This window comes from Heterodontus francisci, chromosome 2, assembly GCF_036365525.1.
Source record: "Heterodontus francisci isolate sHetFra1 chromosome 2, sHetFra1.hap1, whole genome shotgun sequence".
NCBI classification, from domain to species: domain Eukaryota; kingdom Metazoa; phylum Chordata; class Chondrichthyes; order Heterodontiformes; family Heterodontidae; genus Heterodontus; species Heterodontus francisci.
In genome coordinates, this window is record NC_090372.1 from 56,395,417 (window position 1) to 56,420,106 (window position 24,690).

Below are 24,690 nucleotides of genomic sequence, written 5' to 3' on the forward strand. Positions count from 1 at the left end.
GGTGACTACCTCCTGAAACGTGCTATCCACATAGTTCTCTGCCTCATGGATGCACCACAGTGACTCCAGCTGCTGCTTGAATTCTGAGAATAGTTCTTGTGCCAGTTCTTTGCTAAAGCTATCTAATTAGTCCCACTCCCCTAGCCTTTCCCCATAGCCCGGAAAATTTTTTCACTTCCAGTATTTATCAAATTCTCCTTTGAATGTTACTATTGAATTGACTCCCACCATTACTTCAGGCACTGCATTCCAGAGCACAACAACTTGCTGTATAAAAAATGTTTTCTCATGTTCCAGTTCTTTTGCCAATCATCTTAAATCTGTGTGAAGCAAATGGGAATCTTTGCATGTTAGGCTCTAAGAAAGCTGTATAGGCAGCTCGGAGCAATCGTTGAATATGTTGATTAATTATCTGATCCTTAAATAGCCCAACAGGTGACTATGATACATTTGCAATAAAAGATTGGGATCTTCGTGAGTTTGAAGGATGCAAAAAGAAATGTGCAGACATATGTGCACACATATGTGAATGCTTGTGTATACACGAGAATGTAGGTCTATATGCGAGTCCACGTGTGTATTTTGTTCTGATGCACTTTCTAAATAAAACATTAAGCCATACTGTAAATCAGAGGGGGTGTGCCTTTAGCTATAGTTAAGCTGCTGTACAACTGATAGACATCCTGAAATGCCAATTTCAACAGCTTTTTCCATCACCAGATCTGTATTTAACCTGCTGAGTAAAATGGAGAAATTGTGTTGCCAGACAAAATATCAAATTGCAAGGTAGATACCACTGGTGCCACCCTGTAGAACTTGGAAGATTTTATCAACGTAACAGATTGAGCTTTCTGGGTAAGCAGAGGCCAAGCAGCAGTTTAATTCAAAGCATATGGCCTTGTTTAGTACCTCAAAGGAGGCCCGGCTAAACAGATCCACTGCAAGGGGGAAAAAAAAGGTATACAACATTTTCCAAAGCTTTTATCCTGGCCAGCAATTTTTACATACTTACTTGAAATGCAAGTCTCAACAAGACACGCTATGGTGGTCTGTTAGAATGCTGACTGCCTTTCAAACTTCACCACAAATATCTCTTGTGAAGAAAACTTCTAAATAAGTATTTTGGACTATGAAGTATTTTTCCAGATGTGTTTCTTACTTCTGACAGTAACAAGGCATAGCTCATATTAAGTATTAGATCGCAATACACATGAGGAATCTTGTGATTGCCTGTCTCAAAAAAGTTGAATCATACCTAGGAAGGTCAAGATTTTTAGATGATTCCCTAATTACTTATTTTTACATATGTTTCTGAAGTGTGGAGTCATGTTAAGACTTGAGGTGCAGGATTTTCCCATCAGTGATAGACAATTGCCCAATACCCTTTCCAGAAGGTTGTGTACTCCCAAGCAGTAAATCTGCAACAACAACAACTTATATTTATATAGTACATTTATCATAATAAAACATCACAAGGAGCTTCATAAGACACTGAGCCACAAAGAGATATTAGGTCAGATGACCAAAAACTTGGTCAAAGAGGCAGACTTTAAGGAGTATCTTAAAAGAGGAGAGAGAGGTAGAGAGTTGGAGTGGTTTAGGGAGGGAATTCCAGATCTTCGGGCCTGAAGGCACTGCCACCAATGGTTGAGCGATTAAAATTGAGAAAGCTCAAGAGGCCCGAATTAGATATGCTCTGATATCACGGAGGGTTGTGGAGCTGTAGGAGATTACAGAAATCGGGAGGGGTGAGGCCATGGAGGGATTTGAAAACAATTATGAGAACTTTAAATACTTGGGAGTTGCTGATTTTTGTACCTCCATCCTCAAGTACTGATGAAAGGGAGTACCATAGGGCTCAGGTGATAGGAGCACGGTTGTTGGACAAGGCTGAAGAAAATGGCCCTTGTAAAGTCCATTCAATGAAAGAAAGAAGGACCTGGCATTTATACAGCACTTTTCACATCCTCAGGATGTCTAAAGCAATTCACAGCAAATTAATTACCTCTGAAATATAGGGCAGACTTTTAACATTTAGACCCACTTGCAGCAGCGGTGGCTGCCAGTGGATCAGGAACCCGAAGGTTACTGCAGCGGGCTTTGCTGTGGCTTTTTAACTCATCCACAACATTAGCATTCCTGCTTCTGGGTTTTCTGACCAATCAGAGCAAGCAAGCGTGATGACGAGCCATGCCTCACAATTAAAAGCTCTCTATTAAAGGGTCAAAATTGATTTATTATAGAACTGTCAGGACAGAGACAGCATATGGAGTTTCAATGTGGGAAGGCTGCATCCCACTTCTCTGAGGCATCCCTGGAGGGCATATTGCAGGCTGAAAGGGCCCACAGAGAACACTCTTCCCACAGATGGAAGAGGCCAGCCTCTAAAACAAAGTAGACATGGCTTGAAATAGCTTAGGGTACAGTGGCTCATGGATACAGTGCCAAAAGAAGTTCAATGACCTCATCCGGACATGAAAGGTGAGTGTCATCCCACATTCAAGTGCCAAACCGCACACGCATTCTTCTCAGACCAACACGCCTTGCAGCTAACCCAGGGTTGGCCAACCTTTTCGGGTGGAGGGCTGCATTACGATTTTTGTTCGGCCCAGGGAGCCAGTGAGCAAATTTTGAAAGATAAAGGCATTAAAAATTTATCTTACTATAAAAACAACAGCAAACGTGCATTTTTGTGAAGAAGCTTTAAATGAGAAGACTAATTTGTTGACTTACTTTCTCGTCACTATAATGAAAACTGATTTACTGACATACCTGGCATTGTTTTTGCTTGCATGAGTAGTCAATCGCTGCCCACACACTTGATGTAGCAATGCAGAGTATTCTGGATAGATATCCATCTGTCAGAAGTGATCTTAATGTCTCTCTCTGTGTTCCCCTCTCTCTGTGTTGTTCCCCCCTCTCCTCTCTCTTCCCCCTTCTCTCTGTCTGTCCCCCCTCTCTTTCTCTCTGTCTTCCCTCTCCCTCTCTGAATCCCAACACTCTCTCTCTCTGTCCCCCCTCCATCACTCCCCTTCTCTCAGTCTGTTCCCCTCTCTCTTTCTCTCTGTCTTCCCTCTCCCTCTCTGAATCCCAACACTCTCTCTCTCTGTCCCCCCTCCATCACTCCCCTTCTCTCTGTCTGTTCCCCTCTCTCTTTCTCTCTGTCCTCCCTCTCCCTCTCTGAATCCCAACACTCTCTCTCTCTGTCCCCCCTCCATCACGCCCCGCACTCTGTTTCCCTCTCTCTCTTTGTTTTCCCCTCTCTGTTTCCCCTCTCTCTCTCTTTCTTTGTTCCCACCCCCAACTCTCTGATAGTTGCACTCAGTGAGAGTGCTCAGCACAGCAACTTTGTGCTCGGTCAGTTTGTTTAAAAATATCGTGCTGAGTTACACAGCTGACAGCTGCCGAAACAGGAGCGCACCTCCCAACATCGGACAGATTTGGGGATTTTCCAGTGGGCTTTAAAAAAAGTTGGAAAGCCCCAAATCTGTCCAATGTTGGGAAGTGCGTTCCTGCTTCAGCAGCTGTCAGCTGTGAAACTCAGCACCATGTTATTTAAGTCGCTCTGCAAGAAGACAACAATGGGAAATTTCCCATCTCCAGTCACGGAGCCCGAGGGAGAATGAGAAACGACCAGTTTACACCCGTGAGCTGGATGGACATCTTTGGTAGCCCGCTGGAAGTATGTTGGACAACCCAGAGCTAACCCATTACTCTCCCTTGAGACAGCTCCTCCATTCCCATGTGAACAGGCACCACTGACACTCACCATCATCTTGTCATCTCATACCCAAACCTCATGGTCACCATTCACAAATATTGTAGTTTAGTTTTAGTTTAGAGATACAGCACTGAAACAGGCCCTTCGGCCCACCGAGTCTGTGCCGACTATCAACCACCCATTTATACTAATCCTGCACTAATCCCATATTCCTACCACATCCCCACCTGTCCCTATATTTCCCTACCACCTACCTATACTAGGGGCAATTTATAATGGCTAATTTACCTACCAACCTGCAAGTCTTTTGGTTTGTGGGAGGAAACCGGAGCACCCGGAGAAAACCCACGCAGACACAGGGAGAACTTGCAAACTCCACACAGGCAGTACCCAGAATTGAACCTGTGTCGCTGGAGCTGTGAGGCTGCAGTGCTAACCACTGCGCCACTGAGCCACCCTTCCATCCTCTCAAAACATTCCATTTCTTACATTATAACTCTCTGCTCTGTCTCCTTGCAGGAGAGACAGAGAATCATCACCACCCCAACATCACCCTAAATCTAGTAAAAAGGGTGGTAAAAGGAGATGGGCCAATTAGGGACCATAAAGGGGATTTACTCATAGAGGCACAGGGCATAGCTGAGGTAGTAAATGAATACTTTGCATCCGTCTTTACCAAGGAAAAAGATGCAATCCAGGCAATGGTGAAACAGCAGGTAAGTCAGAGACTATCAGTACTTAAAGTGGGTAAAGCACCAGGACTGGATGAGATGCATCCAAGGATGCTCAGGGAAGTGAGGGTGGAAATCGTGGAGGCACTGGCCATAAGTTTTCAGTCTTCCTTAGACTGGGGGGTGGTGCCAGAGGACTGGAGAGCTGCAAACGTTACACCCTTGTTCAAAAAAGGGTGTAAAGTCCAGCAACTACAGGCCAGTCTCTTTAACTTCGGTGGTGGGGAAACTTCTAGAAAGAATAATTCGGGACAAGATTAGTAGTCACATGGACAAATGAAGGTTAATTAAAGAAAGCCAGCATGGATTTCTTAAGGGAAAATCATGTTGAACTAACTTGGAGTTTTTTGAGGAGGTAACAGAAAGGGTGGATGAGGGGAATGCTGATGTGGTTTACATGGACTTTCAAAAGGCATTTGATACAGTGCCATACCACAGACTTGTGAGCAAGGTTATAGCTCATGGAATAAAAGGGACGGTAGCAACATGGATACGGAATTGGCTGAGTGACAGGAAACAAAGAGTAGTGGTTAATGGATGTTTTTCAGGCTTGAGGAATGTTTGTAATGGAGTCCCAGGGATCAGCGTTGGGACCCTTGCTTTTCCTGATATATATTAATGACCTATACCTTGGTGTACAGGGCACAATTTCAAAGTTTGCGGATGATACGAAACTTGGAAACATTGTGAACTGTGAGGAGGATGGTGTAGGATTGCAAAAGGACAAGTTGGTGGAATGGGCTGATAGGTGGTAGATGAAGTTTAATGCAGAGAAATGTGAAGTGGTTCATTTTGGTAGGAAGACCATGGAGAGACCATATAAGATAAAGGGTACATTTCTGAAGAGGGTGCAGAAGCAGAGGGACAAAGAACAAAGATAATTACAGCACAGGAACAGGCCCTTCGGCCCTCCAAGCCTGCGCCTATCCAGATCTCTCTCTAAACATGTCGCCTATTTTCTAAGGTTCTGTATCTCTTTTCTTCCTGCCCATTCATGTATCTGTCTAGATACATCTTAAAAGATGCCATCGTGCCCGCATCTACCACCTCCGCTGGCAACGCGTTCCAGGCACCCACCACCCTCTGCGTAAAGAACTTTCCACGCATATCCCCCCTAAACTTTTCTCCTTTCACTTTGAACTCGTGTCCTCTAGTAATTGAATCCCCCACTCTGGGAAAAAGCCTCTTGCTATCCACCCTGTCTATACCTCTCATGATTTTGTACACCTCAATCAGGTCCCCCCTCAACCTCCGTCTTTCTAATGAAAATAATCCTAATCTACTCAACCTCTCTTCATAGCTAGCACCCTCCATACCAGGCAACATCCTGGTGAACCTCCTCTGCACCCTCTCCAAAGCATCCACATCCTTTTGGTAATGTGGCGACCAGAACTGTACGCAGTATTCCAAATGTGGCCGAACCAAAGTCCTATACAACTGTAACATGACCTGCCAACTCTTGTACTCAATACCCCGTCCGATGAAGGAAAGCATGCCGTATGCCTTCTTGACCACTCTATTTACCTGCATTGCCACCTTCAGGGAACAGTGGACCTGAACACCCAAATCTCTCTGGACATCAATTTTCCCCAGGACTTTTCCATTTACTGTATAGTTCACTCTTGAATTGGATCTTCCAAAATGCATCACCTCGCATTTGCCCTGATTGAACTCCATCTGCCATTTCTCTGCCCAACTCTCCAATCTATCTATATTCTGCTGTATTCTCTGACAGTCCCCTTCACTATCTGCTACTCCACCAATCTTAGTGTCGTCTGCAAACTTGCTAATCAGTCCACCTATACTTTCCTCCAAATCATTATCATTAATGTATATCACATACATTAATGTGCATAAGTCACTGAAGGTGGCAGGACAGGTTGGGAAAGCAGGTCATAAGCATACAGTATATGCTTTATACATAGCGGCATAGAGTACAAGATCAAGGAAATTATGTTGAACTTATATTAGACAATAGTTCGGCCTCAGCTGGAGTATTGCGTCGCGTTCTGGGCGATGCACTTTATTTATTTATTTAGAGATAAAGCACTGAAATAGGCCCTTCGGCCTACCGAGTCTGTGCCGACCAAGAACCACCCATTTATACTAACTCTACAGTAATCCCCTATCCCCTCCCACCTACCTTCACTGAGGGCGATTTATAATGGGCAATTTACCTATCAACCGGCAAGTCTTTGGCGGTGGGAGGAAACCGGAGCACCCGGCGAAAACCCACATGGTCACAGGGAGAACTTGCAAACTCCTCACAGGCAGTACCCAGAATTGAACCTGGGTCCCTGGAGCTGTGAGGCTGCGGTGCTAACCACTGCGCCACTGTGCCGCCCCACTCAGGAAAGATGTGAGGACATTGGAGAGAGTGCAGAAAAGATTCACAAGAATGGATCTAGGGATGAGGAATTTCAGTTATGAAGATAGATTGGAGAAGTTAGGACTGTTTTCCTTGGAGAAGAGAAGGCGGAGAGGTGATTTGATAGGGGTATTCAAAATCATGAAGGTTCTAGACAGAGTAGGTAGAGAGAAACTGTTCCCACTTGTGAAAAGATCGAGAACGAGAGGGCACAGATTTAAAGTAATGGGTAAGAGAAGCAAAAGCGACATGAGGAAAAACGTTTTCACACAGCGAGTTGTTACGGTCTGGAATGCGCTGCCTGAGAGTGTGGTAGACGGAGGTTTACTTAAAGCATTCAAAAGGGAATTAGACTGCTGTATGAAAAGGAAGAATGTGCAGGTTACGGGGAGAAGGTGGGGGAATGGCACTAAGTGAATTGCTCTTTTGGAGAGCCAGGACAGACATGATGGGCCAAATGGCCTCATTCTGCACTGTAACAATTCTGTGATTGCGTAAACGCTGCAGAGGAGGTGGTGATGGAGATCAGCAGTGTAGCAGAGTGCATAGCCATTGGAGATGGAGAGATGGGGGTCTCCCAGATACCTGGTTACAGAATTAGATATTACACAGTGTGATGCAGGAGCTGGTGCAGAAGGATGCTGAAGTCCTCAGAGGAAGCACTGTCACATGACTAATGCGCACCCTCCACCAACTCAGTGTTACGACCAGGTGAGAAAGGTGTCCAGGGGTCTTTTGCTGTCTTTACCCGATATTATTGTTTACACACTGTGTTTTGAGCTCCCCCTTTTTGTGAATCCTTGTTCACAACTTTCCAATCATAAAGCAAAGAAACCAACACACAGGTTTTTTCAGGTTTAAAGTAGAAAGGTGAAACTTATTAAACCTTAAGCTTAAACTTAAACTCATACAGTTCACGCTTATGGATACACGACACACCCACGCTAGCATGCACACGTGATATACACATGCAGATAGAGACAGAAAAGAGCAGAGGAAAATATAGTAGAGAGGGGTTGCAGGCAATATCAGAAGAGTCTCTTGTTTACTGTGTTTCGAGTTCACTTGATTGTAGTTCATCGGGGCCCAGTGTTCCTTTTAAACCGTGTTCACATAGGAGACTTTTCTCTCTCTGAGGTTCACGTGTTTTCACAAGATTCAATTCCGTGGGAAAGAGATGGAGGCAGACAGACAGGAGAGGTAATTCTTGCTTCAGTTCCAGGAGCACACGGCTTTCTGAATTCAAAATTGGTTTTTCCAATTTAAAACTCCTCTAGTTGGCCAGCAGGCGGTCACGTGACCAAATGGTTTGACCAGGTCTCTTTATGTATTGGGGTGGGGACTGGTTCCTTTGTTTCAACACTCTCTGGTACTGTGCAAATGTCCTTCCAGTCAGGGGCTTGCAATTTTAAGTTTTAATGTTCATGTGGCAAAATAATGTGTGCCTCAGTCTTGGTAGGTGAGAGGCTTGCCTGACATCAGATACAGTGGGGCCTCCAAGGCAGGTAGCAGATTGTTACATAGAACATAAACATAGAACAGTACAGCACAGTACAGGCCCTTCGGCCCACGATGTTGTGCCAAACCTTTAACCTACTCTAAGATCAAACTAACTACCTACCCTTCATTCTACTATCATCCATTTACCTATCCAAGAGTCGCTTAAATGCCCCATATGTATCTGATTCTACTACCACCGCTGGCAGCGCATTCCACGCACCCACCACTCTCTGTGTAAAGAACCTACCTCTGACATCTCCCCGAAACCTTCCTCCAATCACCTTAAAATTATGCCCCCTGGTGATAGCCCTTTCCACCCTGGGAAAAAGTCTCTGGCTATCCACTCTATCTATGCCTCTCATCATCTTGTACCCCTCTATCAAGTCACCTCTCATCCTTCTTTGCTTCAATGAGAAAAGCCCTAGCTCCCTCAATCTTTCTTCGTAGGACATGCCCTCCAGTGCAGGCAGCATCCTGGTAAATCTCCTCTGCACTCTCTCTAAAGCTTCCACATCCTTCCTATAATGAGGCGACCAGAACTGAACACAATATTCCAAGTGTGGTCTAACCAGGGCCTTATAGAGCTGCAGCATAACCTCGTGGCTCTTAAACTCAATCCCCCTGTTAATGAAAGCCAACACAGCATACGCTTTCTTAACAACCCTATCAACGTGGGTGGCAACTTTGAGCGATCTATGGACATGGACCCCAAGATCCCTCTGTTCCTCAACACTACCAAGAATCCTGTCTTTAAGCCTGTATTCCGCATTCAAATTCGATCTTCCAAAATGAATCACTTCACACTTTTCCAGGTTGAACTCCATCTGCCACTTCTCAGCCCAGCTCTGCATCCTGTCAATGTCCTGTTGCAACCTACAACAGCCTTCCACACTATCCACAACTCCAGCAACCTTTGTGTCATTGGCAAACTTGCTAACCCAGCCTTCCACTTCCACATCCAAGTCATTTATAAAAATCACAAAGAGCAGAGGTCCCAGAACAGATCCTTGTGGAACACCACTGGTCACCGAGCTCCATGCTGAATACTTTCCATCTACTACCACCCTCTGACTTCTATGGGCCAGCCAATTTTGCATCCAGACAGCCAACTTTCCCTGAATCCCATGCCTCCTTACTTTCTGAATGAGCCTACCATGGGGAACCTTATCAAACTCCTTGCTAAAATCCATATACACCACATCCACTGCTCTTCCTTCATCAACGTGTTTTGTCACATCTTCAAAGAATTCAATAAGGTTTGTGAGGCATGACCTGCCCCTCACAAAGCCATGCTGACTGTCTCTAATCAAACTGTGCTTTTCCAAATAATCATAAATCCTGTCTCTCAGAATCCTCTCCAATAATTTTCCCACTACCGACGTAAGACTGACTGGTCTATAATTCTCAGGGTTATCCCTGTTCCCTTTCTTGAACAAGGGAACATCATTTGCCACCCTCCAATCATCCGGGACTACTCCAGTAGACAGTGAAGACGCAAAGATAATTGCCAAAGGCGCAGCAATCTCTTCCCTCGCTTCCCGTAATATCCTTGGGTATATCCCGTCTGGCCCCGGGGACTTATCTGTCCTCATATCATTCCAATTTCCAGCACATCCTCCCTCTTAACCTCAACCTGTTCAAGCATATCAGCCTGTTTCACGCTGTCCTCACAAATGACCAGGTCCCTCTCACTAGTGAATACTGAAGCAAAGTATTCATTTAGGACCACCCCTACCTCCTCCGACTCCAGGCACAAGTTCCCTCCACTATCCCTGATCGGCCCTACCCTCACTCTGGCCATCCTCTTGTTCCTCACATAAGTGTAGAACGCCTTGGGATTTTCCTTAATCCTACCCGCCAAGACTTTTTCATGTCCCATTCCAGCTCTCCTAAGTCCATTCTTCAGTTCCTTCCTGGCTACCTTGTAACCCTCTCGAGCCCTGTCTGATCCTTGCTTCCTCAACCTTAAGTAAGCTTCCTTCTTCCTCTTGACTAGCTGTTCCACATCTCTTGTCATCCAAGGTTCCTTCACCCTACCATCCCTTCCCTGCCTCATCGGGACAAACCTATCCAGCAGTCGCAGCAAGTGCTCCCTAAACAACCTCCACATTTCTGTCGTGCATTTCCCTGAGAACATCTGTTCCCAATTTATGCTCCCCAGTTCCTGCCTAATAACATTGTAATTCCCCCTCCCCCAATTAAATATTTCCCATCCCGTCTGCTCCTGTCCCTCTCCATGACGACAGTAAAGGTCAGGGAGTTGTGATCACCATCACCGAAATGCTCTCCCACCGAGAGATCTGCCACCTGGCCTGGTTCGTTGCCAAGCACCAAGTCCAACATAGTCTCCCCTCTAGTCGGCCTGTCTACATATTGAGTCAGGAAACCTTCCTGGACACACCTGACAAAAACTGCTCCATCCAAACTATTTGCACTAAGGAGGTTCCAATCAGTATTAGGAAAGTTGAAGTCACCCATGACAACAACCCTGTTACTTCTGCACCTTTCCAAAATCTGCCCCCCCAATCTGTTCCTCCATGTCTCTGTTGCTATTGGGGGGTCTATAGAAAACTCCCAATAAAGTGACTGCTCCTTTCCTGTTTCTGACTTCCACCCATAATGACTCAGTAGACAAACCCTCCTCGACGACCTCCCTTTCCGCAGCTGTGATACTATCACAGATTAACAATGCCACTCCCCCACCTCTTTTACCTCCCTCCCTATTCCTTTTGAAACATCTAAACCCTGGAACATCCAACATCCATTCCTGCCCCTGTGATATCCACGTCTCCGTAATGGCCACAACATCGTAGCTCCAAGTACTGATCCATGCTCTAAGTTCATCACCCTTCTTCCTGACACTTCTTGCGTTAAAATAGACACACTTCAACCCATCATACTGGCTGCAACTTTGCCCTGTCGACTGTCTAACCTTCCTCACAGGCTCTCTGCACTCGGTATCTGCCTGTTGAACAGCTACCCCATCCACTGATCCGTGGCTCCGGTTCCCATGCATCACATGTAAGCAAGAGAAGGTATTGGAGGCAGGGACAGCAGTGAAGCGTCTCCGTCAGTGGGCACAGAGCCCTCCAAGCTCTGTACAGTTGGACACAGATGGTGATCCTCGGGCATCAGCCACAAATAGGAATATTCTGAAACAGCAGCAGAAAATATGCAAGGTTCTCTTTGCATTTCCAGAGGTACTGTACACCACTGGAGATGTGACTGACAAAGGCTGAAGGTATCATAGCAGCTCTTGCACAGAAATGCATGAATACCTTCCAGTGGTTACATACCAGTTGAACATTGATGGAGTGGAATTCCTTTTGATTGACAAATACTCCTGGATCATCAGATGGTGCCTTTATTGCCACACGTGTGCAGTCAATGACTCCCTGGAATTGTGGAAATCCAGCCATTACAGCAAATTTGAGGGGCCTTTCATTCTGGCCTTATCAGTCGTAAAGTGGACATAAATGGCCGCCCTCTACATGGCATCGGTGACCTAGGAGATGCAGATTGTGAAATCCTGCAGATGTCACCAGCAGATTCGTGGAAGGAGCCGGAAACAAAGATGTTCAGAGCTGTGGTGACCTTGACTGCCACTGGTAATGCATTCCCACCTGGTCCACTTGGAAGGAGATCTTGTTTCAGGAGGTTGCAGATGTCAGCTATGACAGCTTGCTTCGAGTTGGTAACTGTTCATCCCCTCTGTCCTGTAGAGCAACAGGTGGCTGAGGAGAAGGCACCTGCAGTGCCTGCTGGTGTTGCTGCTCTTGCTGGCCACTCGTGTTGCTGCAGTTGCTCCTCTTAATCCTCATGAGAGGTGCAAGGTAGAGCTGCATTTACTGCTTCCATGCTGCTGAGGAAGCTGACTGCAGGGAATTGCAGATCAAAGTCAAAAAAGTCCAAGGCAGCAGAACCTCCAAAGCATTGGAAATCATCTCCAAAGCAGTGAAAGCACTCTCTCCTGTGATCAAAATTCTTTCATATAGGTAAGGAAGCAGCTGTCATAGTTCCATACTTAAAGACTGTCAATTTCACAGCCTCGTCAATCCCGGCTGTGCCTTGTTGACTCTGGCAAGTTTCAGACAGCTCGGGAAACCTGTGCACGAGCAGGTAAAGCCAGAAGGCAGAGTTAAATCTTCAATCAATTGACACTTTGCATATGATAATCACCGACCCACCTGTCTCAGGGGGATTTGTTAAGGGAAGGAACATGAACTTGATTGAATTTTTTGAAGAGTAGCAAGGAGGGTTGATGAGGGTAACACATTTGATGTGGTCTACAGACATTTTAGCAAGGCTGTTGACGAAGTCCCACATCGAAGACTGGTCAAAAAATTAAAACTCATGGGATTCAAGGGAAAGTGGCAAGTTGGATCCCAAATTGGCTTAGTGGCAGGAAGCAAAAGGTTGTGGTTGATGAGTGTTTTTGTGACTAGAAGGCTGTTTCCACTGGGATTCTGCAGGGTTTAGTATTGGGTCCCTTGCTGTTTGTGATAGGCATCAATAATTGAGATTTATTTGATAGGGGGCACAATTAAGAAGTTTGCAGATGATGCGAAAATTGGCCATGTGGTTGACAGTGAGGAAGAAAGTTGTGGACTGCAGGAATATATCAATGGAGTCAGATGGGCACAAAAGTAGAAATGGAACTCCTTCCCCAAAACTCCTCCAACCTCTGACTCCATTTAGTTAACTGAGCCTTCATTCTAAAGCCAATTGTCCATTCCTCTCTGCCTCTCTAGAACAGGTTAAGTTGTTATTCTATATTAAATGCCCTAAGTAAATACAAACTGTTGTTGTTACTAGCAGCCATTGCATTTTGGGTCATCTTTACAATCCACTTTACTGTAAGATCTCTTATGAGCCTAAACTTAAACTCCTGCAACTGGGGTATGGTGTGCCACAGGGCGAACGATCTAGACTTTTGCCACTGGATTATACCAGAAATAGTATAGAATGCCCATTCTTGATCTTTCAGACAGGTAAAAGAAAACTGACAGACCAAAAATTTCAAGCTAAACTACAAATTGTTTATTATGGGTGGAAAGATATTGAGCTTGCAGTAGTACTTAACTCTCAGATACCTTTAACCATATCTGAAACTGAAATAACAGTGTTTTGAGATTTTTGAATAAGTCCTTTTTACACAGTCCTTTACATGAGCACAAATCTTGGCATTTAAGGTTAGGTTGGAGGAGCTGGGGTTGTTCTCCTTGGTGCAAAGGAGATTGCAGAGAGATTTAATAGAGGTGTACAAGATTATGACAGGTTTGGCTAAGGTATACAAAGAAAATCTGTTCTCATTAGCTGATGGTACAAGGACTAGGGGACACAATTTAAGGTTTTGGGCAAGAGATGCAGAGGGGATGTGAGCAAAACCTTTTTTACACAGTGAGTGGTAATGCTGGCAGTGGAGGCAGAGACAATCAATGATTTCAAAAGGAAATTAGATGGATATTGAAGGAAATAAACTTGCAGGGCAATGGAGATAGAGAAGGGGGACTGGATTGCTCTGTGGAGAACTGGCATGGACTTGATGGACTGAATGGCCTCCTTCTGTGCCATAAATGACTCTATGATACCACAATAAACTGGAAATATGATTGATCTGAGTGAACTGAAAGCAATATGTAATTTATAGAGCAGAATAATCCTTTCATGTCACTGGGTGAAGTTGGTGGAGTTGCAGATAATGATGAGGATTGTCAGAGGATAAAGTATATAGATCGGTTGGAGACTTGGGCGGAGAAATGGCAGATGGAGTTTAATCCGGACAAATGTGAGGTAATGCATTTTGGAAGATCTAATACAGGTGGGAAGTATACAGTAAATGGCAGAACCCTTAGGAGTATTGACAGGCAGAGAGATCTGGGCGTACAGGTCCACAGGTCACCGAAAGTGGCAATGCAGGTGGATAAGGTAGTCAAGAAGGTAAACGGCATGCTTGCCTTCATCGGTCGGGGCATAAAGTATAAAAATTGGCAAGTCATGCTGCAGCGGTACAGAACTTTAGTTAGGCCACACTTGGAATATTGCGTGCAATTCTGGTCACCACACTACCAGAAGGATGTGGAGGCTTTGGAGAGGGTACAGAAAAGGTTTACCAAGATGTTGCCTGGTCTGGAGGGCATTAGCTATGAGGAGAGGTTGGATAAACTCGGATTGTTTTCACTGGAACGACAGAGGTAGAGGGGCGACATGATAGAGGTTTACAAAGTTATGAGTGGCACGGACAGAGTGGATAGTCAGAAGCTTTTTCCCAGGGTGGAAGAGTCAGTTACTAGGGGACATAGGTTTAAGGTGCGAGGGGCAAAGTTTAGAGGGGATGTACGAGGCAAGTTCTTTACACAGAGGGTGGTGAGTGCCTGGAACTTGCTGCCGGGGGAGGTGGTGGAAGCAGGTACGATAGCGACGTTTAAGAGGCATCTTGACAAATACATGAATAGGATGGGAATAGAGGGATTGGACCCCGGAAGTGCAGAAGGTTTTAGTTTAGACAAGCATCAAGATCGGCGCAGGCTTGGAGGGCCGAATGGCCTGTTCCTGTACTGTACTGTTCTTTGTTCTTTCTTTTTCCTTTGAGTCAACAATGGCTTTCCAAGCAGAATGATTCCAAAGGAAAGGCCTTTATAGATAATGGCCATGTCCACTTCCTGCACTGATAACATTGCATACATTGTCAGAATTTAAAAGATGTGTCATTCTTTGAATCTATACTTCAGATAAAGTTTGTGTATTCGCCTCACCCACAAACACACACACAAAGACAACAACATCCCTTCCAAAAAGCAGTTCACACAAACTTGTTTAATTTTGTCATTGACATGTGATCCTTCTGGACAGAGTTGCATATTTATGCTGTCAGGAGGCTCTCAAGTTAGAAGGAGCAAAATAAAACTTCAGAAAAGCCATGGCTTTCACTTTAAAAATTCCAGAGCTTCACTATAATTTAAGTGAAAGAATACATAAATGTTATAACTGTAAAGGGTCAGATGCCCATTTCTGCCACTGTCCCAATTTGCACAAACTCCAAGGATGAATTTCCGCGAGGATTCTCCCACTTGTTTGCCATAACTTTGGTGGTAGGACTGCATAAACACCAGAAAAATGTCTGTAACCTCTGCAGAAATTCACCCGCAACATGCCAAGCTCAACCAGAAGAGCATCACATCTTATTTTTTTTTAATCACAATTTTGAATAGTAGTTCAAATCAGATTCACATTTGATTATCCTGATTGGTCAGTATTTTGTTTGTTGTCAGGCAAGGCACAAGATGGAGCAATGCAATCATATCCAACAACAGAGAGGGCCTGAAAATATTACCAAAGCCAATAAATCCTCCTGTAGGCTAGTCATCCTGATGGTGGCAAGGAAAGTATCTACAATAATGACGATCTTGCTCTTCCTGACTGAAAGTCGATTGGAATCAATAGTGGGTGGGGGAAGGCAAACATCATCTTCAACTGGTAAAAATTGAGGGAAAAAAATGAGTATCCTTTCTATAAACTTTTATTCAGAATGAGTGTTGTGCTGCAAAAATAAGTTGACAGCTTGTTTCTACTGACCAATAAAAACTGATGTTAAACAGCTGTCACAAAACTACAATGATCTTTTTGTTTTTTAAAATCCTTTCAACAGGTATATTTGTCTGGTTTGGTTTTTAATGATAAAATATAAACTAAAAAGGCTATCAGAAGAGGCAGTTCAGACATCCCCAGGGTACCAGAATATCCTGAACTGGTGTTTCCTCCATTGGATACTATCTTCCCTCTCCATTACTGAAAAGCTTCCCTATTGCCAAGAGTTTTTGGCTGGGCTCTTAACATCAAATTTCTGAACTCTCAGTGGGAAAGGCCAGAGGCCAACAGCCTTGCATGTTTGGCACCTGCAGCTGGTAACTTTGGTCAGAAGACAAGCTGGCTGGAGCTTTATTTATGCTTTAGTCTCATTTTTACTCTTTATTACCTCCCCATCCACTCCTTGTATAGCATCATAGTTCTCCTGCTCCTTTCAATCAGAGGGAGGGTGAAATTGGCAACCAGGTAGAACACAGTCACCAGTACAACTTGTAATATAAATCTGCTCAGCTGACAAAAGATACCATCTCAGCCAGAAGTGAGACAGCATTAGAGAAGGAGCAAGACATTTTTCATAGAATCATAGAATGATAAAGCACAAAAGGAGGCCATTCAGCTCTTCATGCATATACCAGCTCTCTGAAAACTATCTAATTAGTCCCACTCTCCTGCCCTTTCCCCATAGCGCAGCAATTTTTCCTTTTCAAGTGTTAATCCAATTTGCTTTTAAAAGTTACTATTGAATCTGTTTCAACCACCATTTCAGGCAATGCATTCCAATTGAAACACATTGCATAAACTTTTTTTCCTTCATGTTACCTCTGGTTCTTTTGCCAATTACCTTAAGTCTGCGTCCTCTGGTTACCGATCCTTCGGCCACTGGAAACAGTTTCTCCTTATTTCCTCCAAGATTCAAGATTTTGAACACCTCAATTAAATCACCCCTTAACCTTCTCTGCTCCAAGGAAAATGTCCCCGGTTTATCTAATCTCTCCACATAACTGAAGTCTTGCAATTTGGTAGCATGCTAATAAATCTCCTCTGCACCATCTCTAATATTCTGACATGCTTCCTAAAGTGTGGTGCCCAACTGCTTTTGCTAATTCTGAACCACTTCCCAAAATAACATTAACTTGAGAAAAATTAATCAATCTAACACAAAGTTTATTTTCATAATGTTGTAATTTATCTTCAGAGTTAGCAGTCAAACAGATGACAATTGAATAAGCACACAACCCAATGATGACAGTAGTGCTTGATGCCAATTACTTTACTGTATACCCACATGATTGGCAATTCTAAATGTGAATAAAAATAACCAACATTAAATTACCCAAGCTCAATGCTTGATCCGAATCGGAAAAATGCTATTTTTTTCTAAATTGCTTAAAGGCAATACAATTTTGGTAAGTAATTTTAGTAATTATATAGAATTTACAGAACAGAAATAGGCCATGCGACCCAACAGGTCTATGCCAGTCTTTATGCTCCACATAAGCCTTCTCCCACATTATTCCATCGCACCCTATCCACATATCTTTCTGTTCCTTTCTTCCTTTCATGTAGTTAACTAGCATGCCCTTAATTGCATCTATGCTGGTTGCTTCAACCACTCCATGTGGTAGTGGGTTCCACATTCTTACCACTGTGAGTAAAGAAGTTTCTCTTGAATTCCTTATTGGATTTATTCGTAACTGTCTTATATTTGTGACCCCAAGTTTTCGGTTCCCCCACAAGTGGAATCTTCTCTATGTCTACCCTCTCAAATTGGAACAAATTAAAGTGGAGTGGCACTGGAGCTTTATGCATTGTGCTGTTGATTTCCAACTACAATATATAATTGCACCCTCATACTTTGAGATTATGTTGCTTTTTTGAGCTGCTCAATATCTTTTTTCAAAGGAAAACAAAGTGCTGCAATCTAACAAAAGCTGAGTTGGTTTCAATTAAAAAGTATTTCCCAAAAAAGTAAGCCTAGCACAAAAGGGCAAGAGGTTTTAATGAGGACCAGATGCCTACCTTCGCTGGTAGCTGCATTCCTTCTGGCTTTGGTCGGCGTGTGATCTGTACTTGAACTCACGTCGGATGAGATGCTTGAGCTGCCTTTGCCTAAACAATGGAAAATCAATCAGATAACAGCATCACGACAAGGAGCAGACAATAAAGCACAACTCTGCCCAGTAGCAAGCCACAATAAAAAGTCACACGAGGAAACAAAACCCTGACCTTGAACACTGTGGATTTTACATCAACTCCAACAAATCAACCTTCTTTCAAATTCCTCACTTGCCACACGTGAGGCGAGTCAGTTCTTCACAGGTCTGTGTTAATACCCATGGGGCATGCGACATCTTAAAACTGTTGAAATTCCAACACAAAAATTGCTTTCCAGATTGTTGGCAGCCTTCAAAATTTACTTCCAACACACCACATAGCAAAACTTTCAAATCAGGTTGCATGCATGTACGTTGATAGTTATGCAAAATAAAATCGCATTAAGAGCGACCATTCTGAAACAGCTGTACACCCGTTGCTGAGGCCAGTAATAGAAATTGATTCATTTTATTCCATGTAAATGCTACATAGCTTTATTAGGGAGTGTGATGTGAATTCTAGACAGGGCAAATGTGACAGCAGTCAGATTGTCCAGAATGACATCTGTTCCTCCTGATGAAGCCATGTGAAGTAAGATTGCAGTGAAGAAGAATCTACCTTTAGGGCTGTTTAAGGTTTGAAAGAACCATTCTCCACCGGAACAATTTATATCTGTATTTGCAATAACAAGTCTGTCTCTTCAGACATCCCAAAGAAGCTTTACTGCATTGGCACGTGTAATGTGAGCAATGCTCAGGCCTGGGCCTTCATTGCTGTTGCCATGTGCAAGTTAAATCAATGCTTCTTTTGTCTCATGTCCCAGTTGATCATTTATTCCCCAGAGACTCCTGGTGCAGTCGATACCATGCATTCCCACAGCTCTCCACATGCTTCAGGCCACAAAGCACAAGCAGCTTTGTGGCAATTAATTTGTGGTTATGTCGCCTAATTCATTTGGAAGACAGTTTTCTTAAATTTTCCTCAGAGCAACATCCTCTGTTAATTTTATTCGGTCTGGATTCTAATCTTCTTTGGCCTCCTTATCTAGAGAGACAATGGATAAGCGCCTGGAGGTGGTCAGTGGTTTGTGAAGCAGCGCCTGGAGTGGCTATAAAGGCCAATTCTAGAGTGACAGGCTCTTCCACACATGCTGCAGAGAAATTTGTTTGTCGGGGCTGTTACACAGTTGGCTCTCCCCTTGCGCCTCTGTCTTTTTTCCTGCCAACTACTAAGTCTCTTCGACTCGCCACACTTTAGCCCCGTCTTTATGGCTGCCCGCCAGCTCTGGCGAACGCTGGCAACTGACTCCCACGACTTGTGATCAATGTCACAGGATTTCATGTCACGTTTGCAGACGTCTTTAAAGCGGAGACATGGACGGCCGGTGGGTCTGATTGTCGCTGTACAATGTGTCTTTGGGGATCCTGCCATCTTCCATGCGGCTCACATGGCCAAGCCATCTCAAGCGCCGCTGACTCAGTAGTGTGTATAAGCTGGGGATGTTGGCAGCCTCGAGGACTTCTGTGTTGGAGATACGGTCCTGCCACCTGATGCCAAGTATTCTCCGGAGGCAGTGAAGATGGAATGAATTGAGACGTCGCTCTTGGCTGACATACGTTGTCCAGGCCTCGCTGCCATAGAGCAAGGTACTGAGGACACAGGCCTGATACACTCGGACTTTTGTATTCCGTGTCAGTGCGCCATTTTCCCACACTCTCTTGGGCAGTCTGGACGTGGCAGTGGAAGCCTTTCCCATGCGCTTGTTGCTTTCTGCATCTAGAGACAGGTTACTGGTGATAGTTGAGCCTAGATAGGTGAACTCTTGAACCACTTCCAGAGCGTGGTCGCCAATATTGATGGATGGAGCATTTCTGACGTCCTGCCCCATGATGTTCGTTTTCTTGAGGCTGATGGTTAGGCCAAATTCATTGCAGGCAGCCGCAAACCTGTCGATGAGACTCTGCAGGCACTCTTCAGTGTGAGATGTTAAAGCAGCATCGTCAGCAAAGAGGAGTTCCCTGATGAGGACTTTCTGTACTTTGGACTTCGCTCTTAGACGGGCAAAGTTGAACAACCTGCCCCCAGATCTTGTGTGGAGGAAAATTCCTTCTTCAGAGGACTTGAACGCATGTGAAAGCAGCAGGGAGAAGAAAATCCCAAAAAGTGTGGGTGTGAGAACACAGCCCTGTTTCACACCACTCAGGATAGGAAAGGGCTCTGATGAGGAGCCACCATGTTGAATTATGCCTTTCATATTGTCATGGAATGAGGTGATGATACTTAGTAGCTTTGGTGGGCATCCAATCTTTTCTAGTAGTCTGAAGAGACCACGTCTGCAGCCATGTATAAGTCCCACCTTTATTATATCTCTGTCATTTACATACAAGTCTTAGAAGTAGTGCTGCAATATTGCATCCCCTAGATATTTAGAAAATGTGAAGATCTGAGTAAAGGGAAAGCTTATAAACCAAGTTTTATTCTTGATCCTGTGTAAGCCAATTGCTATACTTTAATCCTTTATGTAGAAAAATGCCGAACAATGAGATTTCATCATGCCAGCTATGTTCATGATGACTCTTTTAGTGTCAGTTGTGGCTCAGTGGGCGGGACTCTCACCGCTGAATCATAAGGCTGTGGGTTCAAGTCTAACTCTAGAGACTTGGGGCAGGATTTTGCATTTTGCGTCAGGACCCGACATCTGGGTCAAATGGGGGTCTCGATCCCTCACTGTATCGGGAGCATTCACCCAGCAGTAATTTTTCCGGAGTTGGCTAATTAATGGGGTCCAATTAAGACAGCAGGCTAGTTCTCGAAGGAGAGCCAATAGGAGGCCCTCCAACAGGAAAGGTGCTGCAGCAGACAGGGAGACGACATCTTAAGGTGCCCTCTCAGCAACTTTTAACACTTTTGAATTTAAAAATGGCAACAGTTGCCAGGCCAGCATGTGCAGGGGGATTCCACCACAGGTCAGACCGTGGCTGTAGCTGTGAGTATATAAGTGGGAAGGGCCTCAAGCCTGCCTGGAGTGCTGGCTCCTTGGTCTGTCGCCAGCAGGCCACCTCCAGTGAGCTGGCCTGTTCCAGAATCCACACAGGGTCTGCCAGTCAGCCTCTGATAATTGGTCTTAATTGGCCTGTTACTTATCTTAATTGGCTATCTGCCACCAGCAAGCAGATAGCCCTTTTGCCCCCCAATCCTGCCTCTGGGAAAATGACCCAGGGCAGGATGGTGCAGGCAAACTGGTATGCCTGCCGATGGCACTAAATTACTCGCTCGAAACAGAAGCCCTGTCTACTCTCTCAGGTTGACATAAAAGATCCCATGCTACTACTTCAAAGAAAAGTTGGAGAGTTATCCTCTGTGTCCTGGCCAATATTTATCCCTCAATGATGGCAAACACGAGGGGACATAGCTTTAAGTTGAGGGGTGAAAGATATAGGACAGATGTCAGAGGTAGTTTCTTTACGCAGAGAGTAGTAGGGGCGTGGAACGCCCTGCCTGCAACAGTAGTAGACTCGCCAACTTTAAGGGCATTTAAGTGGTCATTGGATAGACATATGGATGAAAGTGGAATAGTGTAGGTCAGATGATCGGCGCAACATCGAGGGCCGAAGGGCCTGTACTGCGCTGTAATGTTCTAAAAAAAAATCAAAACCACTAAAAGCAGGTCATCTGGTCATTGTCATATTGCTGTTTGTGGGAGATTGCTGTGCGCAAACTGGCTCCTGCATTTGCTACAGTATAACAGTGATTACACTTCAAAAGTACATCATTGACTGTAAGGTGCTTTGGGACATCCCGAGGTCATGAAAGGTGCTATAGAAATGCAAGGCTTTTTTTTCATACCAAGTTACATTACTTTTAAGATCTTAGACTCATTTGATAAGGGTCAGTGTCAGCTTGGATAAAAAAATTGGCTTAAGGGCAAAAAGAAATGGCAGAGAAATTAAATACTTTGTATCTGTCTTCACTGAGGAAATACAAGAAATCTCCCAGAATTAGAGATCCAAGGGACTAGGGAGAATGAGCAATTGAATGAAATTAGTATTAGTAAGAAGGTTGTGTATTTGGAGAAATTAATGAGACTGAAGCTTGATAAGTCCCCGGGACATGATATTCTTCACCCCAGAATGTTGAAAGAGGTAGCTATGGAGATAGTGGATGCATTGGTGATCATCTTCCAAAATTCTATAGATTCTGGAATGGTTCCTACAGATTGGAAGGTACAAATGTCACCCCACTATTTAAGAAGGGAGGGAGAGAGAAAACAGGGAACTACAGACCTGTTAGCCTTACATCAGTAGTAGGGAAAATGCTAGAATCTACTCTAAAAGATGTGATGAATGGACACTTGGTTAATAGTGATCTGATTGGGCATAGTCAACATGGATTTATGAATGAGAAATCATGTTTGATGAATTCTGATGCTCTGCCAGGCAGTTAGAGACTCAGAACCTATGCACAAGACCTTTGGCAAAGTAAATAAAATGTGTACACAGCCTTTTTTCAGGAGAAAAGTCTTTTCAAATTTGACCTCCTCCAGATTTAGAAAGAAAGAATCTGCATTTATCAAGTACATTTAACAACCTCATGAGCCCCAACATACTTTAAACCAATTTAATACTTTTGAGTACATCCACAGTATCTTGCATTTGTTGAAGTATTTTTTGAAGTGTGGTCACTGTGATAATGTCAGAATCATGACAGCCAATTTGCACACAGCAAGCTCCCACAAACAACAATGAGGTAAATGACTAGATCATCTGTGGCATTATAGACCAGGGCACATTTTGATTTATCCCAGAAACATTTTTTACTCTCAAGCAACACTTTATTCCCTGTACTGTCTTAACAAACAAGAACTGGCTGGGCAACAGGAGACAGAGAGTAGCAGTAGAAGGGAGTTTCTCAAAATGGAGACGTGTGACCAGTGGTGTTCCACAGGGATCCGTGCTGGGACCACTGTTGTTTGTGATATACATTAATGATTTGGAGGAAAGTATAGGTGGACTGATTAGCAAATTTGCAGACGACACTAAGATTGGTGGAGTAGCAGATAGTGAAGGGGACTGTCAGAGAATACAGCAGAATATAGATAGATTGGAGAGTTGGGCAGAGAAATGGCAGATGGAGTTCAATCAGGGCAAATGCGAGGTGATGCATTTTGGAAGATCCAATTCAAGAGTGAACTATACAGTAAATGGAAAAGTCCTGGGGAAAATTGATGTCCAGAGAGATTTGGGTGTTCAGGTCCACTGTTCCCTGAAGGTGGCAACGCAGGTAAATAGAGTGGTCAAGAAGGCATACGGCATGCTTTCCTTCATTGGACGGGGCATTGAGTACAAGAGTTGGCAGGTCATGTTACAGTTGTATAGGACTTTGGTTCGGCCACATTTGGAATACTGCGTACAGTTCTGGTCGCCACATTATCAAAAGGATGTGGATGCTTTGGAGAGGGTGCAGAGGAGGTTCACCAGGATGTTGCCTGGTATGGAGGGCGCTAGCTATGAAGAGAGGTTGAGTAGATTAGGATTATTTTCATTAGAAAGACGGAGGTTGAGGGGGGACCTGATTGAGGTGTACAAAATCATGAGAGGTATAGACAGGGTGGATAGCAAGAAGCTTTTTCCCAGAGTGGGGGTTTCAATTACTAGAGGACACGAGTTCAAAGTGAAAGGGGAAAAGTTTAGGGGGGATATGCGTGGAAAGTTCTTTACGCAGAGGGTGGTGGGCACCTGGAACGCATTGCCAGCGGAGGTGGTAGATGCGGGCACGATGGAGTCTTTTAAGATGTATCTAGACAGATACATGAATGGGCAGGAAGAAAAGAGATACAGAAGCTTAGAAAATAGGCGACATGTTTAGAGAGAGGCTCTGGATCGGCGCAGGCTTGGAGGGCCGAAGGGCCTGTTCCTGTGCTGTAATTATCTTTGTTCTTTGTTCTTTGTAAGTCAATTCTATCACACCAGACCACCTCTGAATTTCTTAACACACTGGAAGCTATCATACTTGATGAAGGAGATGGACAGAGTTTATTATAATTTTTTGTATTTTATTTACTTTTTCACCTCTGTGCTGCACACATTCAGGAAATGTAGATTCAACTCGCACCTTCCCAAGAAAATGTATTGATCACAGGCCTTATCAGTAAATGGAGATACTGCAAGCGGAGCAGCTAATCCTACCCCCATACCCTGAAACTGTACATCCATGACATCTGCTGGCCAGCTGAGGGCCAGTGGCACCCAACCATAGAGATTAGAAAACTTTCAGATTAAAATTAGGAATCTATACCAAATCTAATCTATGAATCAAAGGTTTTTAGAGGTTCAATATGATTTTCAATTTACAAGCACCACAACAACTTATTTTTCCACACTCTCATTTACGTGTTTGTTTCTCCTGCCTTACGAGATAACACTGCACAGCACACAAACCATGCATTTTATTCTCTTACTCCATCCATTACCAACAGCTCATTTTGGATGTGATGATCCACCAACCCCATTGTAGGCAGAATTTAAATTTGGCAATAATCATTTTGAATATTTTTAGGGGTGCACCACAATGGACATTATACTTTTTTGGAATGGAGCACAAGTGGAAAATGATCACAAAATGTTTATCCAAAAACTTTTTTTTTTAAAAACATACCACCGATTCCTATAGTCCTTTTAAGTTACCTCTGG

General features: G+C 44.1%; 1 protein-coding gene across 3 annotated transcripts in view; it reads right to left on the reverse strand.

Moving 5' to 3' along the window:
• The window catches only part of fbxl7 (F-box and leucine-rich repeat protein 7), a 530,556-nt gene that overhangs the window by 438,525 nt on the left and 67,341 nt on the right, over window positions 1–24,690 (reverse strand). For all 3 annotated transcript variants that reach the window (XM_068050426.1, XM_068050392.1, XM_068050401.1), the window contains exon 2: window positions 17,927–18,016. Coding sequence is in view for 2 of the 3 variants with exons in the window: in XM_068050392.1 (XP_067906493.1) it covers window positions 17,927–18,016 (90 nt within the window). In the remaining variant the exon portion in view is untranslated. The remainder of the gene's footprint in view (window positions 1–17,926; window positions 18,017–24,690) is intronic.